The sequence below is a fragment of the Sturnira hondurensis genome, unplaced genomic scaffold (genome assembly GCF_014824575.4).
Source record: "Sturnira hondurensis isolate 20B ecotype Veracruz unplaced genomic scaffold, ASM1482457v3 Scaffold0021214, whole genome shotgun sequence".
Classification (NCBI taxonomy): Eukaryota; Metazoa; Chordata; class Mammalia; order Chiroptera; family Phyllostomidae; genus Sturnira; species Sturnira hondurensis.
In genome coordinates this window covers 11,738,624-11,759,024 of record NW_028093845.1, presented here as the reverse complement: position 1 = coordinate 11,759,024, position 20,401 = coordinate 11,738,624, and the positions used below count along the sequence as shown (strand labels likewise).

General features: G+C 36.4%; 1 protein-coding gene across 1 annotated transcript in view; it reads right to left on the bottom strand.

The window, feature by feature from the left end:
* LOC118977175 (sodium/hydrogen exchanger 9B1-like) overlaps positions 1–20,401 on the bottom strand; it is a 63,634-nt gene that overhangs the window by 10,319 nt on the left and 32,914 nt on the right. Inside the window, 2 exon segments of the mRNA XM_037031965.1 lie at positions 8,118–8,224; positions 16,009–16,184. Of these exon segments, the coding sequence (XP_036887860.1) occupies positions 8,118–8,224; positions 16,009–16,184 (283 nt within the window).

The window sequence follows — 20,401 nt, the reverse complement described above, 5'->3', positions numbered from 1 at the left end:
ATGAGCAAGTCCCTACAAATATAACATTTTTAGAATGTGTCATGAAGAATTGGAAAATATAAATAGATCAATAAACAGTGAAGAAATGGAAACAACCATTAAAAACCTCCCCCAAAATAAAAGTTCAGGACCAGATGGCTTCTCTCATGAATTCCACCAAACGTCCAGTGAAAACTTGATACCTATTCCCTCCAAGTTCTCACTAGAAACTGAAGAGAGGAAATATCTCATTTTATGAGGCCAGTATAACTCTGATACCAAAGCCTGGCAGGGATAACACAAAGGAAACTACAGGTCTGTATCTCTGATGAATATAGATGCAAAAATCCTAAACAAAATACTAGCAAATCGAATACAACAATATGTTAAAAAATAATACATCACAATCAAGTGGGATTCCTTTCAGGGGTCCAAGGGTGGTTCAACACATGCAAATTGATCAGTGTAATACACCACATTAACAAAACAAAGGAGAACATTTGTATGACCTTATTAATAGATGCAAAAAATAGGCACTTGATAGGATACAAAATCCATTTATGATTGAAACACTGAATAGAATGGGTATAGAAGAAAAGTACCTCAACATAAAAAAGACCATATATGACAAACCTTCAGTTAATATTATACTCAACAGTGAAAAACTGAAAGCTTTTTATCTAAAATCAGGAACAAGACAAGGATGTCTACTCTCACCGCTCTTATTCAATACAATTCTGGAAGTCCTATCCAGAGAAATCTGGCAACAGAAAGACATAAAAGCCATCCAAATTGGGAAGGAAGAAGTAAAAGTATCACTTTTTACAGATAACAAGAATCCGTTGTGTATATAGAAAACCCTAAAGATTTCACCAAAAAAACCATGGGAAATAATAAACAAATGTAATAAAGTTGCAAGACACAGAATCAATGTACAAAAATCCACTGTTTTCCTATACACTAATAATGAAACTTCAGAAAAAGAAATTGAAAAACAGTTCCTTTTGCAATTGCAACCAAAGGAAAAAACACCTAGGAATAAACTTAACAAAGGATGTGAAAAATCTATATACTGAACTACAAATTGTTATTAAAAGAGATTGAAAAAGACAGCATGAAATGGAAAGATATTCTGCATTTATGGATTGGAAGAATCAACAGAGTTAAAATGGTCATATTACCCAAAGCAATATACAGATTTAATACAATCTCAATGTCATTTTTTAAAGAAGTAGAATAAAAAAAAAACCCATCAGATTTGTATAGAACCACAAAAGACCTCAAATAGACAAAGTAATCCTTAGAAAAAAGAGTAAAGCCAGAGGTATCAAATCAGCATGAAACTGGCAGAAAAATGCACAAACTGACCATTGGAACAGGATTGAGAGCCCAGAAATAAAACCATATGTTTATGGGTAAATAATTTTTGACATTGTTTTCCTGGCTTTATTTACTTTACTATTGCCATTTCTACAGTGAATACAGTTTTATCAGGCTCCTATATTTTATTTTTCTTTTTTTGAAGTATTTTTTTATTTAATTCTTGTTCAAGTACAGTTTCTGTCTTATATTCCCAGCCCTGCCCACCCCCCGCCCAGTGCTCCCCACCTCCCTCCCATTTCCACCCCCCACCTTAGTTATTGTCCATGTGTTCTTTATACTTGTTCATGTGAATCCTTCCCCTTTTCCCCTGTGATTCTTTCCACTCTCCCCTCTGGTCCCTGTCCACCTGTTCTGCATTTCAGTGTCTTTGGTCATATTTTGCTTGCTTGTTTGTTTTGTTGTTTAGATTCCTGTTAAAGGTGAGATCATATGGTATTTGTCTTTCAACACCTGGCTTATTTCACTCAGCATAATGCTTTCCAGTTCCATCCATGATGTTGCAAAGGGTAGGAGTTCCTTCTTTCTTTCTGCTGCATAGAATTCCATTGTGTAAATGTACCATAGCTTTTTGATCCAGTCATTTACCGATGGGCATCTAGGTTGCTTCCAACTCTTGGCTATCATAAATTGTGCTGCTATGAACATCAGGGTGCATAGGTTCTTTTGGATTGGTGTTTCAGTGTTCTTAGGATATACTCCTAACAGTGGAACTGCTGGGCCAAAAGGCATGTTCATTTTTAGTTTTCTTTAGAAAATTTAGAAAACTCCATACTGTTTTCCATAGTGGTTGTACCACTCTGCAATCTCACCAACAGTGAACTAGGGTCCCCTTTTCCCCATAACCTCTCCAGCACTTATTGTTTGTTGCTTTGTTTATGGTGGCCATTCTGACTGGTGTAAAGTGGTATCTCATTGTGGTTTTAATTTGCATCTCTCTGATAGCTAGCGATATGGAGCATCTTTTCATGTGTCTCTGGATCCTCTGTATGTCCTCCTTGGAGAAGTGTCTGTTCAAGTCCTTTGTGCAAATAATTTTTGACAAAGGAGCCAATAACACACAATGGAGAAAAGGAAGTCCCTTCAATATATGGTGCTGGGAAAATTGGAAAGTCACATGCAAAACAACGAAACTAGATTACAGTTTGAAAATGGATCAAAGACCTAGATATAAGATCTTAAACAATAAATTACACAAAAGAAAACATAGGTACTAAACTTATGGACCTTGGTTGTAGAGAATGTCTCCTGAATTTGCACCCAAAGACAAAGGAAATAAAGGTAAAAATAAATGAATGGGCCCTGGTTGGTGTGGCTCTGTGGATTTAGTGCTGACCTGAGAATTGAAGGTTGCAAGTTCATTCCCAGTCAGGGTTGTGGGCTAGGCACCCAGCTGGGGGCATGCAGGAACCAATTGATTGATCTATCTATCTATCACACATTGATGTTTTTCTCCCTTTTTTCTCCTTCCCTTCTCCTTTATAAAAATAAATAAATGGAATTAAAAAAATAAATGAATGAGTCTGTATTAAATTAAAAAGTTTCTTTACAGCAAAGAAACCACCAACAGAACAAAAAGGAACCAACCAAATGGGAGATGATATTTGCAAATAAAGGGTCAATATCCAAAACATATAAAGAACTCAGAAAATTCAACACCAAACAAATAAACAATCCAATTGAAAAATGGGCTGAAGACCAGAACAGACACTTCTTCCAAGAATACATACAAATGTCCAGCAGCTATATGAAAAGATACTTAACTTTACTAGCTATTAAGTAAATACAAATGAAAACTACAATGAGATACCAGCTCAAACCTGTTAGAATGACTGTTATCAACAAGACAGATAATAACAAGTGTTGGAGAGAATGTGGGGATAAAGGACCCCTCATTTGGTGGGAATGTAAACTGGGACAGCCACTGTGGACAACATTATGATGTTTGCTAAAAAAATTAAGAGTAGAGTATGACCCAGCAATCCCTTTTTTGCATTTCTACCTGAAAAACTAAAAAATGCTTATTCAAAAAGATATATACACTTCTATGCTCATTGCAGCATTATTTATGGCCAAGACATGGAGACAACCTACATGTCCTGTGATAGACGACTGGATAAAGAAGATGGGGTACATATATAAGAAAAGATGGATTACTGAAAGAAAAGATGCAATACTGTCATTTGTGACAACATGGATGATCCTTGAGAATATTATGCTAAATGAAAAGTCAGTCAGAAAAAGCTAAGAACTGTATGAATTTATTCATATATGGGATATAAAACTGCAACTTATAGACACAGACTATTACATAACCCTTCCTTCTTGTATGGTAGTTACAAGAGGGAAGGGTTGTGGGGGGGCGCTAGTAATACGTACAGGTGGACTAATATATGGTGATGGAAGATGATTTGACTTTGGGTGGTGAGCACACAATGCAATGTACTGATCATGTATCACAGAAATATACTCGTAAAACCTACTATGACCCTATTAGCCAGCATCACCTCAGTAAGTTTAATGAAAAAGAAAAAAACAAACCCCCTCCCAAATATAACTTTAATAACTTCAACTTTTCTGTAAATCTAAATGGCTATAAAATGTCTAATAAAAATAAAAAATACTTTGGTAAGTGAAGAAAAAACAAAAACAGACCAATATCACTTGTAGTTCTATATAGCGTATACTATGAATTCTTTTTTTTTGTTTTTAGAAAAATATTTTTTTCACTGTAAAATTTCAAAATATATTTCCCTCTTCTTTCCTACCCTTGCATCCATGGTCTTATTAGAACTATAAAGAAATGACAAAGTGCAGGGTTTAGATTGTGACTATTTAGATACATTTGGCCAATTGGTGTAACTTCTTCAGAAAGAGTAATACTCTTTTTTTAAAAAAATTATTTATTTATCTTTAGAGGGGAAGGAGAGAGGGAGAGAAACACCAATGTATGGTTGCCTTTTGTGTGTCCCCTGCTGGGAGTTGGCCTGCAGGGAACTGGACTACAACCCAGGCATGTGCCTTGACTGGGAATCGAACCTGGATCCTCTGGTTCGCAGGCCCGCACTCAATCCACTGAGCTACACCAGCCAGGGCAAAGAGTAATACTCTTATAGCAATAAGCAGAAAGGTAAAGCCTTTTGCACCCTTGTTTTTCAGGTGGCTAAAACCCTTTTAGTATTTTGAATTGTTTACTTTTCTAATTCAAATACAAATTAAATTTTCTTTCTTTTTAAAAAATATATTTTATTGATTATGCTATTACAGTTGTCCCATTTTCTCTCCTTCACTTTCCTCCACCCTGCACACCCTCCCACATTCTCCCCTTTTAGTTCATGTCCATGTGTCATACATAAAAGTTCTTTAGCTTCTACATTTCCCATACTATTCTTACCCTCCCCCTGTCTATTTTCTACCTACCATCTACGCTACTTATTCTCTGTACCTTTTCCCTCCCTCTCCTCCTCTCACTCCCCTATCGATAACCCTCCATGTGATCTCCATTTCTGTGGTTCTGTTCCTGTTCTACTTGTTTGCTTAGTTTCTTTTTGTTTTTGTTTTAGGTGTGGTTGTTAATAATTGTGAGTTTGCTATCATTTTACTGTACATGTTTTTATCTTCTTTTTCTTAAATAAGTCCCTTTAATATTTCATATAATAAGGGCTTGGTGATGATGAACTCCTTGAACTTGACCTTATCTGAGAAGCACTTTATCTGCCCTTCCATTCTAAATGAGAGCTTTGCTGGATAGAGCAATCTTGGATGTAGATCCTTGCCTTTCATGACTTCAAATATTTCTTTCCAGCCCCTTCTTGCCTTCAAGGTCTCTTTTGAGAAATCAGCCTACAGTCTGATGGGAACTCCTTTGTAGGTAACTGTCTTATCTCTTGCTGCTTCTAGGATTCTCTCTTTCATTTTAATCTTGGGTAATGTAATTATGATGTGCCTTGGTGTGTTCCTCCTTGGGTCCAACTTCTTTGGGACTCTCTGAGCTTCCTGGACTTCTTGGAAGTCTATTTTCTTTGCCAGACTGGGGAAGTTCTCTTTTATTATTTCTTCAGATAACCTTTCCACTTGTTGCTCTTCCTCTTCTCCCTCTGGTACCCCTATAATTCAGATGTTGGATTGTTTACAGATGTCCTGGAGGTTCCTAAGCCTCTTCTCATTATTTTGAATTCTTGATTCTTTATCTTTTCTGATTGGTTGTTTTTTCTTTCTTCTGGCCCACTCCATTGATTTGAGTCCCAGTTTCCTTCCCATCACTATTGGTTCCCCGTACATTTTCCTTTATTTCACTTAGCATAGCCTTTATTTTTTTCATATAATTTGTGACCAAATTCAACCAATTCTGTGAGCATCCTGATCACCAGTGTTTTGAACTGTGCATCTGATAGGTTGGCTATCTCTTTGTCGCTTAGTTGTATTTTTTCTGGAGCTTTGATCTGTTCTTTCACTTGGGCCATTTTTTTTTTTTGGTCTTGATGTGCCTGTTATGTAGTGAGGGGTGGAGCTTTAGGCATTCACCAGGGCGGGGCAACCCAGTCTCTGTATTGTGACACTGTATATGGGGTAGGGGTCCGAGAGGGAATAATGGCACTTTCTCCGATCTCTGCCAGATTTCAGACCCTTCCACTGCTTCCCCCAAACAAACTGGGCCTTTCTGGTGCTGATTCCCTTGTAGGTGGGTTTGTGTGTGTTCTAGGACCTTGTGGGTCTGTCCAATAAACTCTCTTGTGAGGCTGAAAGTCTCTCCCAGCACCTCAACCCCTACAGGTATTTTGAATTGGTATTTTGAGTCTTCATTTCCTCACACTGGGACCCTGGGTTGCATGGTCCCTCCCACTCCCCAGTTTCACCTGGTTAATCTGCATGCGAATGTTGGGACCACCCAGTCCACCAGCTGCCTTGTGTGCAGTGCCCCTCCACAATCTGCCGCCTCCCTGGGTCTGCCTTGTGCACCCAGGGTCTGCTAGCCGCTGCTTTTTTTGCCGTGAGTCCTCTCCACTCAGCCGCCCAACTCCGCTCTTCCTACTGGTCTGGTGAATGTGTCTACTTAAACTCCTTGGTTGTCAGACTTCCATACAGTTCAATGTTTTGTTGGTACTGGTTGTTTTTTTTTTGTTTCTAAATTTTTGTTGTTCTTATTTTGGTTGTGTGATGAGGCACAGTGTGTCTACCTACACCTCCATCTTGGCCAGAAGTCCCATGTACTATGAATTCTTAAAAAAATTCTGAATACCTCATTAGCTATAATAATTGTTATAGGCAAATCAAGGCAGATGTTAGGCAGAAATACAAGACTAATGGCACATTCTACAGGGCAGGGAAGGTCTGAGTTTAGTAGTGTTACCTTACTCAAAGGGAGTGAATTTAACTCAAAAAATATACAAAGATAAATGGGAGTCTATCTCCTCTAAAATGTTTAAGGAAAAGTGTGAGGTAAAAGAGACTAGAAAAAATTGTCAGAAGTCAAAAGGTAATTTAGTGAAGAAAGGTGGGGTGGAAAAAGGAACCCTAGTGTAATGTTGGTGGGAATGCAGACTGGTGTGACTGGTGCAGTCACAGTGGAAAACAGTATGTACTTTCCTCATAAAATTAAAAATGGAACTGCCTTTTGACTCAGCAATACCACTGCTTGGATTATATCCTAAGAATCCTGAAACACCAATGCAAAAGAATCTTTGAACCCCAATGTTCATAACAACCCAATTTATAATAGCCAAGTACTAGAAGCAGCCTAATTGCACATCAGTAAATGAGTGGATCAAAAACTTCGGTACATTTACACAATGGAATACTACACAGCAGAAAAAAGGAAGGAGCTTCTACCTTTTGCAACATCATGGATGGAACTGGAGAGCATTATGCTAAGTGAAATAAGCCAGATAATGAAAGACAAATACCATACAATCTCACCTATAAGTGGAACCTAATCAGCAAAACCAACAAGCAAGCAAAATACAACCAGAGACATTAAAATTAAGAACAAATTGATAGAAACCAGAGAGGAGGGGGGAGAGGGATAATACGGGAAGGGCCTTTAAGGAACATGTATAAAGGACACAGGGACAAAGCCAAGGGGGTAGGTTTGAGAGTGGGAGGTGGAGATGGGTGGGAAGGGGGGTTTTGGTGGGGTGAAAAAGGAGACAACTGTACTTGAACAATTAAGAAAAAGAAAGTAGGGTGGGGTGGAATGGATATGGTACTCTGAGCTAAGTACATTTTTCTTTTAAACTATTCATTGTATATTTAGTATGCATTAGGAAGTTCAATTTTGCCAACATCATAGTAAAAAGATATGTTCATAGCAGAACAGGTTACAAAACATATTTTCATTTAAGTATGTTTAGTCAGTCCATAACCTTTTTAAAAAATTTTTATTTAATTCTTGTTCAAGTACAGTTTTCTGTCTTGTATTCCCAGCCCTGCCCCCTGCAGCATAACCTTTTATAAAAGTTATACATATTTTTCTCTCAATATCTTCATTATATTTATAAGTATATGATTTACACAGTGCTTCATCAAAATTGTTTCTAATATTCCTTATTTGCGCAGTGTGAAAGTAAATACTTCAGTCAGGGCATTGACTAGTATCAGTCACAACAATACTCAGTTTTCAACAGAGTAGTCATTGGAAGCTACTTTTGGGGAAAGATGGTAAACATCAAATTTCATATTTCATGGATCTTCTAAAAGTTCAAATTTTTGAAAGAAATAGCTAATACTATACTTCTAAAGTTGATTTATTTTTTATTTACCTGATCTTCACTTGGAAAATAGCGAACAAAAAATCCCAAAATTGTTCCTACCAGCACACCAATAAGTATATTCCGAAAAGAGACTGCAACATTATTAAGTATATCACCTGTAAGGGCACACATAAGGAGAACATTTTATAGAGAAGTATGTTTACATAACCAACACATCAGAAAATCAAACCTTGGTAATTCATGAAAAAGGTATGTATTTTACAAAAAATACATGAAAATGAACCATTAATATTAACAAATATAAAAACATAAGCAGATCTACTTGTTTTTTAAATATTTTATTTACTTGCTTTTAGAGGGGGGAGTGGAGGGAGAAAGAGAGGGATAGAAACATCAATGTGAGAGAGAAACATCAATTGGTTGCCTGTAACATACGCCTGACCAAACCCATGACCCAGGCATGTGCCCTGACTGGGAAGTGAACCAGTGACCTTTTGCTTTGCAAAACTATGCCCAACTATCTGAGACTCACTGCTTAGGGCTACACAAATCTATTTGATAAATTACATATGTACTCTTAAGTAATTTATTATATACAGTTTATTGAAAAATGTTTATTGAATAAATAGGCCAGAAAACAAAGACCTAATAAGCTACACTGTGCTCCCCTTACACCCCCCTACCTAAAAGACCAGGTGAAGTAGAAGGATGGCCAGAGACTGACAGAGAAGCACTTCTGGCACCTAGCACAAGGCTGATTTTGTTTATTCTCTGATGTACTATATGACAAAGAAACATTACTTAAATATTAAAAAACAATTTAACAATAATGACATAAAGAAAAGGTTCATTCCAGCGTTAATCTTGGGACTATTCATCAAGGGACAATTGAGTTTTCAATATATTTTATGCTATCATATGTGTACTTAATTATAATAAATTTCTAAAAATGATACTAGGTCACAGAGGGTTAAGTTATGCTTTGTGTATTTAGATCAGTAAAGCATGTAAATACATACAAAGAACCAGAGGGTGAAAACAACAAGATGGTGGAATAGAAAGCCCCAGAATTTCAATCCCCCACAGGGACACAAATTTAACAACAAACTATAGTTCAAAAGCCTTTATGAAACTCTACAAGTCAGTTGATAACTTGTAGCAAATGAAACAACTTATTATGTATGTCAAGGGAGCTCCTATTAGATTATCAAAGATTTTCACAGCAAAAGATTTATAGGCCAGAAGGGGGTAGGGTTATATATTCAAAGTGTTGGAAGAAAAAGGATGCTAGCTGACAGCACTATTCTACAAAATTGTCATCAAAGATGAAGGAGAAATTAAGACTTTCCCAGATAAACAAAAGCGAAGCTAAGGAAGTTCATTAACCCTAAATCTGCCTTCAAAAGAAGAAGTGGAGGAAGAAGGAGGAGGAGGAGGAGAGGAAGAGGAAGAGGAAGAGGAAGAAGAAGAAGAAGAAAAGAAGAAGAAGGAGGAGGAGGAGGAGGAGAAGAAGAAGAAGAAGAAGAAGAAGAAGAAGAAGAAGAAGAAGAAGAAGAAGAAGAAGAAGAAGAAGAAGAAGAAGAAATGGAAAGGGGAAGGAGAAAAGGAATTCTTTAAGTGGAAATAAAAGGACATTAGACAGCAACACAAAAGCATACACATATAAAACTATAAACCTCTGGCAAAGGGACATATATAGATGAATTAAAAATCCTGTGTACTGGAATGGTGGTAAGCTCACCTTTTTCATTCTATGATAGAATTTAATATAAAAGCAACAGTAACTATAACCTAGGTTCTGGATGGATATACAATATAAAAGATGAAATTTGATATATTAATAACTTTGGGGAAGGTGAATTGTAAAGGAGTGGTTTCTGTGTGTGATTGATGTTATTACTTTAAAATAGATTGTTGTAATGATAAGGATGGAAAAAGATATTCCATGCAAATGGAAACCAAAAGGGAGCAAGGGTGGTCATGGTCATATCAGGCAAAATAGACTTCAAGTCAAATACTGTGAAAAGTTACAGAAGACTTCCACAAAATTGAGGCAAAAGCAAATATGCTTCACCTCCTCAGGCAATCAGAAGAACACTAACAAGCAATTTAAAAACAGAAAACAATCAGAACTGCCAGAAAATCAAACTGTACGGAAGTCTAAACCAAGGAGTTAAAGAAGAAACATTCATTCAGACTGGTAGGAGGGGTGGAGACAGGAAGCAGGGGCAGCTAGAACACCTGACAGGGCACCGGCTGGCTGAGTGGGCAGGTGCAGTGACAGCCGGCATACTGGGATACACCACATTAGCATGCAGATAAGCTGGGAGAAACAACTGGAGAGTAAGACAGACCATGAAACCCAGGGTTTCAGAGTGGGAAAACAAAAGCCTCAAAACCTCTGGCTGTAGAAATCTGTGGCGGGGGACGGGGGGCAGCAGTGGGAGAAACTCCCAGCCTCATGAGAGAGGCTGTTGGAGAGGCCCACAGGATTCTAGAATGTACACAAGTCCACTCACCTGGGAATCAGCATCTGAAAAGGCACAATCCATTTGTGGGAAGCAAGGGAAGTGACTGAAAGCTGGGCAAGAGTCAAACAAGTGGCATCATTCCCTCTCTGACCCCTCCTCCACATACAGTGCCACAACAGAACAAAGAGGGTTACCCCACGCTGGTGAATAACTAAGGCTCTGTCCCATATAACAGAACAGGTGCATCAGAAATATGACCCAAATAAAAGAACAGATTAAAACTCCAGAAAAAGAACTAAGCAACGAGGAGATAGCCAACCTATCAGATGTAGAGTTCAAAATACTGGTAATCAGAATGCTCACAAAAATGATTGAGTATGGACACAAAATAAAGGAAAAAGTGAAGGCTATACAAAGTGAAATTAAAAAAAAAACCATACAGGGAACCAGCAGTGAAGGGAAGGAAAGAGGGACTCAGAACAACAATTTGGAACAAAAGGAAGAAATAAACATTCAATAGGGACAGAATGAAAAAAAAAACCCACCAAGAATCCAAAAAGATGAGAACAGGCTCAGGAATCTCTGGGACAACTTTAATAAATGTTCCACCATCTGAATCACAGGGGTGCCAGAAGGAGAAGAGGAAGAGTAAGAAATTGAAAACTTATTTGAAAAGATAATGAAAGAAAACTTCCCTAATCTAGCAAAGGAAATAGACATCCAAGTCCAGGAGCTCAGAGAGTCCCAAAGAAGTTGAACCGAAGGAAACACACACCAAGGGAAATCATAATTGCATTAGCCAAGATTAAAGACAAGGAGAGAACCTTAAAAACAGCAAGAGGAAAAAAAAGAGTTAATTAACTACGAAGGAGTTCTCATAAGACTACCAGCTGATTTCTCAAAAGAAGCCTTGCAGGCAAGAAGGGGCTGTAAAGAAGTATTCCAAGTCATAAAAAACAAGGACCTACAATCTTAATTTATCCAGCAAAGCTGTCATTTAGAAGGGAAGGGCAGATGAAGTGCTTTCCAGATAAGGTCAAGTGAAAGGAATTCATCATCACCCAAACCTTATCATATGAAATGTTAAAGGGACTTATTGAAGAAACAGAAAAAGGTCAAAAGTATTAACAGTAAAATGAGAACAAATTCACAACTATTAACAACAGAACCTAAGAACAAAAACAAACTAAGCAAACAACTAGAACAGGAATAGAATCACAGAAATGGAGATCGCATGGAGGGTTATCAGTGGGGTGAAGAGCAGGGAGAATGGGGGAAAAGGTACAGGGAATAAGAAGCATAATTGGTAGATGCGAAATAGACAGGAGGAGTTTAAGAATGGTATAGGAATTGGAGAAGCCAAAGAACTTATATGCATTACCCATGGACATGAACTAAGGGGAGGGGAATGCTCGAGGGAGGGTGGGTGTAGGGCAGAAGGGGATAAAGGGGAGAAAAAATGGGACAAGTGTTAGCACATCAGTAAAATATGCTTTAAAAACAGAGATACAAAAAGATATTCTATAATGGTAAAAAGGCCAATTGCCCAGGAATATAAAGTTAGATCTTGATATCTAGGATATTCCAAAACACATGCACATTGAAGATCTAATGTATGAAATACTGGGTTGGCCAAAAACTCTGTATGGTATTTTTTCATAAAATAAAATACATATTTTTAATTTTCACTAATACCTTGAATGATTTGGATATTTCGAGTATGTTGGCTATCTTCCTCGTGGTATAACTTGATTGTTCCCAATTAATGTCACAATTTGATCCCTTTCAACTTCAGTGGCTCTACCCAACCATGGTTCATTGTCCAGCATGAAATCTCCAGCACAAAACTTTGCAAAGCACTTTTGACACATTCAATCAGTCACAGAGCCCTTCCCATACACTACACAAATCTTTTTTGTGTGTGTTTCAGCTGCGTTTTTACTTTTCTTGAAACAAGATATTTCTTGATATTTTCTCCTATCTTTAATATTAAAGTGGTTATGCAAAAATTCACCAATTTTATTGTCTTTTTAAAAATGCACTCTGACACGACAGCTGTCACAATGCAATCTAACAGAATTATTTTCAATGAAGGTAAAGGCAACTTAGTGCTACTAGAGCCATCTTCTGAAAAAAAAAAGACCAAATGAATTTTTTGGCCAACTCTATAAAATCATTAGAGTCCTCAAAATTTTAAGTGACAGTATACATAGTCATGTAATAAAAGAGGATTTTTTTTGTAGCATATGGGTGCTTGGTTTTTCACTTTTTATCTCCCCCTCAAATTAGGTTTGGTTTCTTGTAACATGTTCTCATAGCATCTTATACTGTGTAAAACTGATCACATTTGTTTAATATAAACTCCTTGAGTACATGGGCCACATTGTTTTTTCTGTCTGCTGTGTCAACAGGCATATTGAATAGTATTCAAAAGTGGGTCATGGCCAGATTTGTATCTTGGCTCCCTTACTTATTGGATTTGTGACTTTGGACCAAATTATTTGTGGCTTTGGACTCTCTTCCTCAGTTTTCTTATCTGTAAAAAGAGCATAGCACTATTATGACTATTAAATTAGTGGAAACATTTATGAAACTTAGAACAAGCACTAAGCAATTGCTCAATAATATTGTTGTTCACTGTTTATCCTCAGTGTTTGGCACAGTAGCTGGCACAATGAAAGAGGAGCACAACATTTTTTTTGAAAGAATACCTAATACCAGTAATGAAGAAAATATCACCAGACTTGTCGATAAAAAATTTAGAACTTCTGGCCCTGACTGGTGTAGCTCAGTGGGCTATCGTCATGCAAACCTATGTCGGGGCACATATCTGGTTTCCGGTCCTGGTACCCTGTTTGGGCATTTGTGAGAGGCAACTGATTGATGTGTCTCTCACACATGAATGTTTCTCTGTCTCTCTTTCTCCCTCCCATTTTCTCTTTCTAAAAATAAATAAACAAAACCTTAAAAAATTAGAATTTTTGAATGACAAAAAAGAGTTCTTATGAGGTTAAAAGTTGCATCAAAAGTGGGAAAAACTGCCCTGGTTAGGTGAGTTGTAAAGGTTGCAGGTTGGATCCCTAGTTACAGGAGGCAACTGATCAATGCTTCTCTCTCACATCCATGTTTCTCTCTTTTTCTCCCTCTCCCTTCCCCTCTCTCTAAAACCAATAAACATATTCTCAGGTGATGATAAAAATGGGGGGAACTAAAGAATGTAAAATGAAGGGTTATCATTCTTAGTTTTATGAAGAATCTTGACCAATGAAAAAGAACAAAAGGACACCCCTATAATATGAGGCAAAACATCTCAAGAAAAGCAATTTATAAGAGATGCTAAGATGCCAATGACCAATAAACACAAACATCTGTTTAATATCACTAGTAGTGAAAGTACTTCATTTAAAGAGACCTCACTTTATCTACCAAACTTGCAAAGGTAAAAAAAAACAATACCTAGTTTTGAAAAGGGCGAAGAGAAAGTGGCAAGCTTGTGCACTGTAGTAGAATATACAACTGTGGTAATATATTTCAAAAGCTCACAACTTTATATACTTTTGAGCTCAACAATTACATTTTTAAGATTAAGAAAATGTTAAATTTATGTACAACTATATAGCTATAAGCTGTTCCATCAAGTATTCTTTTAATAGAAAATATTGGAGTCAATTTCAGTTTTCAATGAGTAATTAAGATGCAGCCAATTTAATTCTATGCCACCATTAAAATATATAAATGCACTTACTGAATAGAAATATGTTTGCTATATATAGTTAAATGCAAAACTCAGGTCATAAGCAAGTATGCTCAATATTCAATAATTTTATAAGAATATTGGGAGAGAGAAAGAGAGAGAGAGTCTGGGTAGACTTACATGAAAAGATTAAGAATTGTTATTTCTGGGATATGACTATTGCAAATTTTATTTTTTACCTTTTCCCTTTTTAAAAATTTATATTTTAGGATTTCAAGAGAAACTTAAAATATTTCAGTGCTTCAATAATACAGGAGACTGAATTTCAAACATTGCAGATAACTAAAGGATTACTAAATGTGGAGATTTTTAGTTTCACAATTTCTGTAGAGTGACATTCAAGAGCAAATAGGACCTTGAGGAAAAGGGGACCATACATGCAAAGGCCTAGAAGCAATAGTGTGTGACAAAAGTTTAACAACTGTCTGTGGATAGGCCAGAATGCCCTACTTTGTAGATTTTGCCTGTTTCCTTGATATGAATATGCCCACCATGATGGACTGTAAGCTATCAACATGACAGCTGAGGACAAAAAAAGGGCCACATACCAAACCTGATGAGCCCAGGGGGGACCTGCATGGTGACCTCATAGAGGTCGAAAGTAACCACATAGGCTGGTCTGGAACTAAACCTTTCTAAATAAAAGCAAGTCTTAGCAGGTAGTCATGCCCGGGTCAGCATCTTCCTTGACAAAGGTCAGCCACACTGAGTCTGTCTCTTCTCTTTTTGCATCTGTGACAGCAGCACTTTAAAGTGTCCGAGTACTTCCCCTTTTTCCCACCCACTAAAGGCACAATCTTTCATGAGAGCATGAGACTCCAGGCCCCCTCATTGTTATCTTGTTGCCCAAATACCATCTCTGTACTGTAAATGTTAATAGTTAACTATCCTATACCCACCAGTGAAAAAGAAGTATGTGTCTCTCCATTTTACTTTTTATCCAGTTTCATTTTACATCGCTTTCTCGCATCTCTCTAATCTACCACCAAGAGGGATTTCATGTAACCCTGTTATGTCTCCCCTTTTGATTATAATGTACAAAGTCAACTGCAAAACTGTCATTTTTGAGAGCATTTTCTCAATCCATTGAGAATTCATTTCTCTTCAGTTATCATCATTTTGGCTCAAATAAACTCATAAGAATTCTCAAATAAAATATCACCTTGGGATTCAGAATCGGTGCAGGATCCTGTTCCACCACCACTACCAAAAGGCACACAGTTGCCTGCAATCTCTATGTTTAAATTGTCTTAATAATAAAGCAACCATTCATTTACAATGATGACCAAAAGATACATTTCAAAAATAGCTATTGAATATATTAGTAGTAGTGGTAATTTACTACTTAAAACTTATTATTGAATAGTAAGTTTTAAAATTTACTATTAAAATTTTACTGTTTTAAATTTTACTATTGAAAACTGTGATAAAATTCCAAAGCAATATGAGCAGATAAATGGTAATAAAATGGCTCTCAAATTAATAGAAGTATATGGTTATTAAAATGAAATAATTTTTGTGATGTAGTTTCCTAACCCATTGGAATTTCCTTCCTAGTCTAGAATGAGCTTTTTGTGATGAATAAAAAGCTGTTAAATGTAAAAAAGTCTTTGTTAATAAATGAAGGAAAGCTATAAACCTCCCTTAAAGAACTAAGAACAGTAACGACAAAAAGCTGTCAGTTATGTGGTAGGGGTTGCATTTTCTTCTTTACCTGTGGAGAAGACTATGCTCATACAGGTACTGAATCCAGTGATAGCCAAGATGTCGTCCAAACTGCTGGCTGCTATGAGCAAGGTTGGAATGCCTTTCTCCACACCATACCCATTTTCTTGTAAGAGTAGCATGGAAGGCACAACAACAGCAGGAGAGACAGCACCTAGCACAAAACTGAGAGAAAGGCTTTGAAAATCAATTTTAAAACATCCATTTAACCAAATAGTTCAATTTTTTATTAGAATTTATAACAAAAATATTCATCTTTACAATGACTTCAAGTGTAAAAATTCTGCTTTTGAGTGAATGTCATTTGATGGTGGCAAAAGTGCCCCCTCACCCAGCCCCAGCAACTGTCATGCTAATTTCAGTTACCATGATTTTAACTACTCTAAACATATCACTAAAATAATATAGTATTTGTCCTGGCTTATTTCACTCAGCACCTTATAATGTCATCAAGGTTCATCCATGTTGTAGGATTCAAAAAGATTTTTCTTTTTACAACTGGATAATATTCTACTGTATGTATATGCCACACTTTCTTTATCCATTCATCTGTCAGTGGATATTTGGCCTATTTTTGCCTTTTGGCCATCTCAAATAATGCTGCAATATCTCTTTGAGGTCCTGCTTTCATTTCTTTTGGATATACACCCAGAGGTAGGATGACTGATTTTATGGTAATTCTGTTTTTGTGTTTTTGAGGAACTTCTAAACTATTTTCCAAATTTAATTCCTAACAGCAGTATGCAAGGGTTTCTCCATATCTGTAGCAACAGTATTATTTTCTGTTTTTTAAATAGTGACCATGATAGTGATATCTTGTTATGGTTTTGGTTTGCATTTCTCTAATGATTACACATGTTGAGAACTTTTATAAACTCGTTGGACACTTGTATATCTTGTTTGGAAAAATGTGTATTAAAGTCATTTGCCATTATTTAGTCAGAAGTTCTAAGAGGCATCAAAATTGATGAGTTCAAAACTCTTTTGAGCCATGGAAGAAACTGTCTTGATAGGTATATTGCATCCAATGAAGAGTATTTTGAAGGTGACTGAAGTTTAAAAATTTAAGAATAAATACAGTTTTTTATAAATAAATTACTTTTTGGGGGTCTTCCCTCATATTTTTGCTTTGGTGGCCTGTGCTTTCAGTGTCACAGCTGAGAAATCACTGCCAACTTCAATGTCATGAAGCTTTTACTTGTGATTTTTGGGGTACGATATTCTTGGTCGGCAGGGTTTTCCCCAGCATTTTGAATTTTTCCAGTCAATTCTAGCCTACAAGGTTTATGCTGAGAAATCCAATTACTATCTTATGAGAGCTCTTGGTTTTCTTCTGCTGCTTCAAGAGTATTTTTGTGACTTTTGACACTAGCGTGTCTCACTGTAGGTCTTTTTGGTTTTACTCAAGTGGTAGTTCTTAGAGCTTCTTAAATTTGTATGTCCATTTCATTTCTAAGTTTGGTAACTTTGGCCATTATTTCTTCAAATGGGCTTTTTGACCATATGTCTCTGTCTTCTCCTAGAACTCCCATAACGGCTAGATTGTACTAGTAATGGTATTCCATAAGTGCCTTAGGACCTCTTCATTTTCCTTTGTTTTTCTTTTGTTCCTCTGATTTCAACTGACCTTGTCATTGAGTTCACTAACTCTTCCTTATGATTAATCCAGCCTGTTACTAATCCTCTGTTGCATTTTTTCGAATTTTGCTACTATATACTACAGCTTAATTATTTATTTATTGATTTATTTTTATAGTTTCTATATCTCTCTTGGTAGTCTCATTTTGTTCACTCATTACTTTCATGATTTCTTTTAGATGTCTGTGTTCTCTTTTAGCTCATTGAGCATTTTAATGATGTTACTTTGAGTTATTTGTTGAGTAATTCACACATTTCTTTGGTGTAGGGTTGGTTTCTAGAGTTTTTGTTGTTTCTTTGATTGAGTCATAATCCCTACTTATTCATATGCTTTGTTGCATTTTGTTGAAATTTGCATGTTAAAAAAACCAGCTACCTCTCCCTGTCTATATGGATTGTCTTCACCAGGGAGAAATCTTCATCTACCAGCCTCACTAGAGATTCTGGGGGCTTTTCAAACATTTCTAGAATATGTATTCTCTGGGTTTGGGTATTGTACCTCCAGCTGAAGAATTTCACTTTTCTCTACTCTGGAGCATTTCCAGGGGTCTATCTGTAGTACTGCATTAGCTCTAGAGGTGTAGCTCTAGAGGTTTTCAGTGGAACTTGGGCATCTAAAGTTTGTTAGCTTCTTTTCTGACAGTGAACTGAGTAAGGTGGCACAAAAACCAGTGCCTGGGGCAACCCATCATTATCCAAAAATCAGTTGCATTTTTATATGCCAATAACATAATAACAGAAAAGGAAATAAAAAAAACAATCCCACTTACAATTGCTTAAAAAGAATAAAATACCTAGGAATAAGCCTAACCTATGGTGTAAAAATCCTGTACCTGGAAAATTATAACACTGAAGAAATGAATAGAAGAAGATACAAATAAGTGGAAGTACATACTGTGTTTGTGGATAGGAAGATTTAAAATTACTAAAATGTCCATACTATATGGACATACTCTATAGATTGCTTGCAATGCAATGTTTGTCAAGATTTCAATGATGCATGCCACACAATTAGAATGAATATTTCAAAAATTTGTATGGAACCATAAAAGGCCCCACATAGCAACAGTGATTCTGCGAAAGAAGAACAAAGTTCGAGGAATCATGCCACCTAATATCAAACTATACTATATGGCCATAGTAATCAAAAGAGCATGGTACTAGCATAAAAACAGACACATAGATAAATGGAACAGGATAGAAAGCCCAGAAATAAATCCATACTTTTATAGTCAACTAATATTTGACAGAGGAAGCAAGCGCATACAATCAGCTAAAGATAGTCCATGCAATAAATGATGTTGGGACAATGGGACAGATACATAAAGAAAAATGAAACTAGATACTTTCTTACCCCAAATTATCAAAAACTTAAATTTTAGACCTGAAACCATAAAAATCATAGAAGAAAACATAGGCAGCAAGATCTTGAACATTGCTCATAGCAATATTTTATCAGATATATCTCCCCAGGCAAGGGAAACAAAAGAAAAAAATAAACAAATGAAACTACATCAAACTAAGAAGTTTTTGCACAGCAAAGGAAATCATCAACTAAATAAGAAGATAACACACAGAATGGGAGAACATATTTGTTTATACATCTGATAAGAATTTAGTAACCAAAATTTATAAAGAACATACAAAACTCAACACCAAAAAACAAAAAATCCGATTAAAGAATTAGCAAAAAGCCCAAATAGACACTTCCCCAAATAGGATGTAGAAATGACCAATAGGCATATGAAAAGATGCTTAATATCACTAATCATCAGAGAAATGCAAATAAAAACCTTTTGGCCCAGTGATTCTACTTCTGGGAATATATCGGAAGGAGCCTCAAACACCAATCTGAAAGAACGTAAGCACCCCTATGTCCATTGCACCACTATTTACAATCACCAAGATATGTAAGCAGTCCAAGTGTCCATCAGTAGATGAGTGGGTAAAACAACTATGGGACATTTACACAATGGAATACTATTCTGCTGTAAAAAAGAAGAAAATTTTACCTTTTGCAACAGTATGAATGTATTGAGAGGACATTATTCTAAGTGAAATAAGCTAATCAGAAAAAGACAAATACCACATAATTTCAGTCATATGTGTAATCTAATGAACAAACTGAACTAACAAGCAAGACAGAGACAGACTCACAGATAGAGAGCAGGTTGACAGCTAACAGGGGGAGGTAGAGGATGGTCAGATTGAGCAAAAACGAAAAAGGACCCATGGACATGGACAACAGTGTGATGGTGCAGGGGGGAGGGGAGGGTAAGGGGACTAAATGGTAATAGTAAAATACAACAAAAATTATTTTATTTAATTTATTTTTAAAATATATGTTATTGATTTTGATATTACAGTTGTCCCATTTTCCCCCTTCACTTCCCTCCACCCTGCACATCCCCTCCCACCCACATTCCACACCCCCCTAGTTCATGTCTATGTGTCATACATATAAGTTCTTTGGCTTCTACATTTCCCACACTACTCTTATGCTCCCCCTGTCTATTTTCTACCTACCATCTATGCTACTTATGCTCTGTACCTTTTCCTGCTCTGTCCCCTTCTCACTCCCCTGTTGCTAACCCTCCATGTGATCTCCGTTTCTGTGGTTCTGTTCCTGTTCTACTTGTTTGCTTAGTTTGTCTTTGTTTTTGTTTTAGGTGTGGTTGTTAATAATTGTGAGTTTGCTGTCATTTTACTGTTCATGTTTTTTAATCTTCTTTTTCTTATATAAG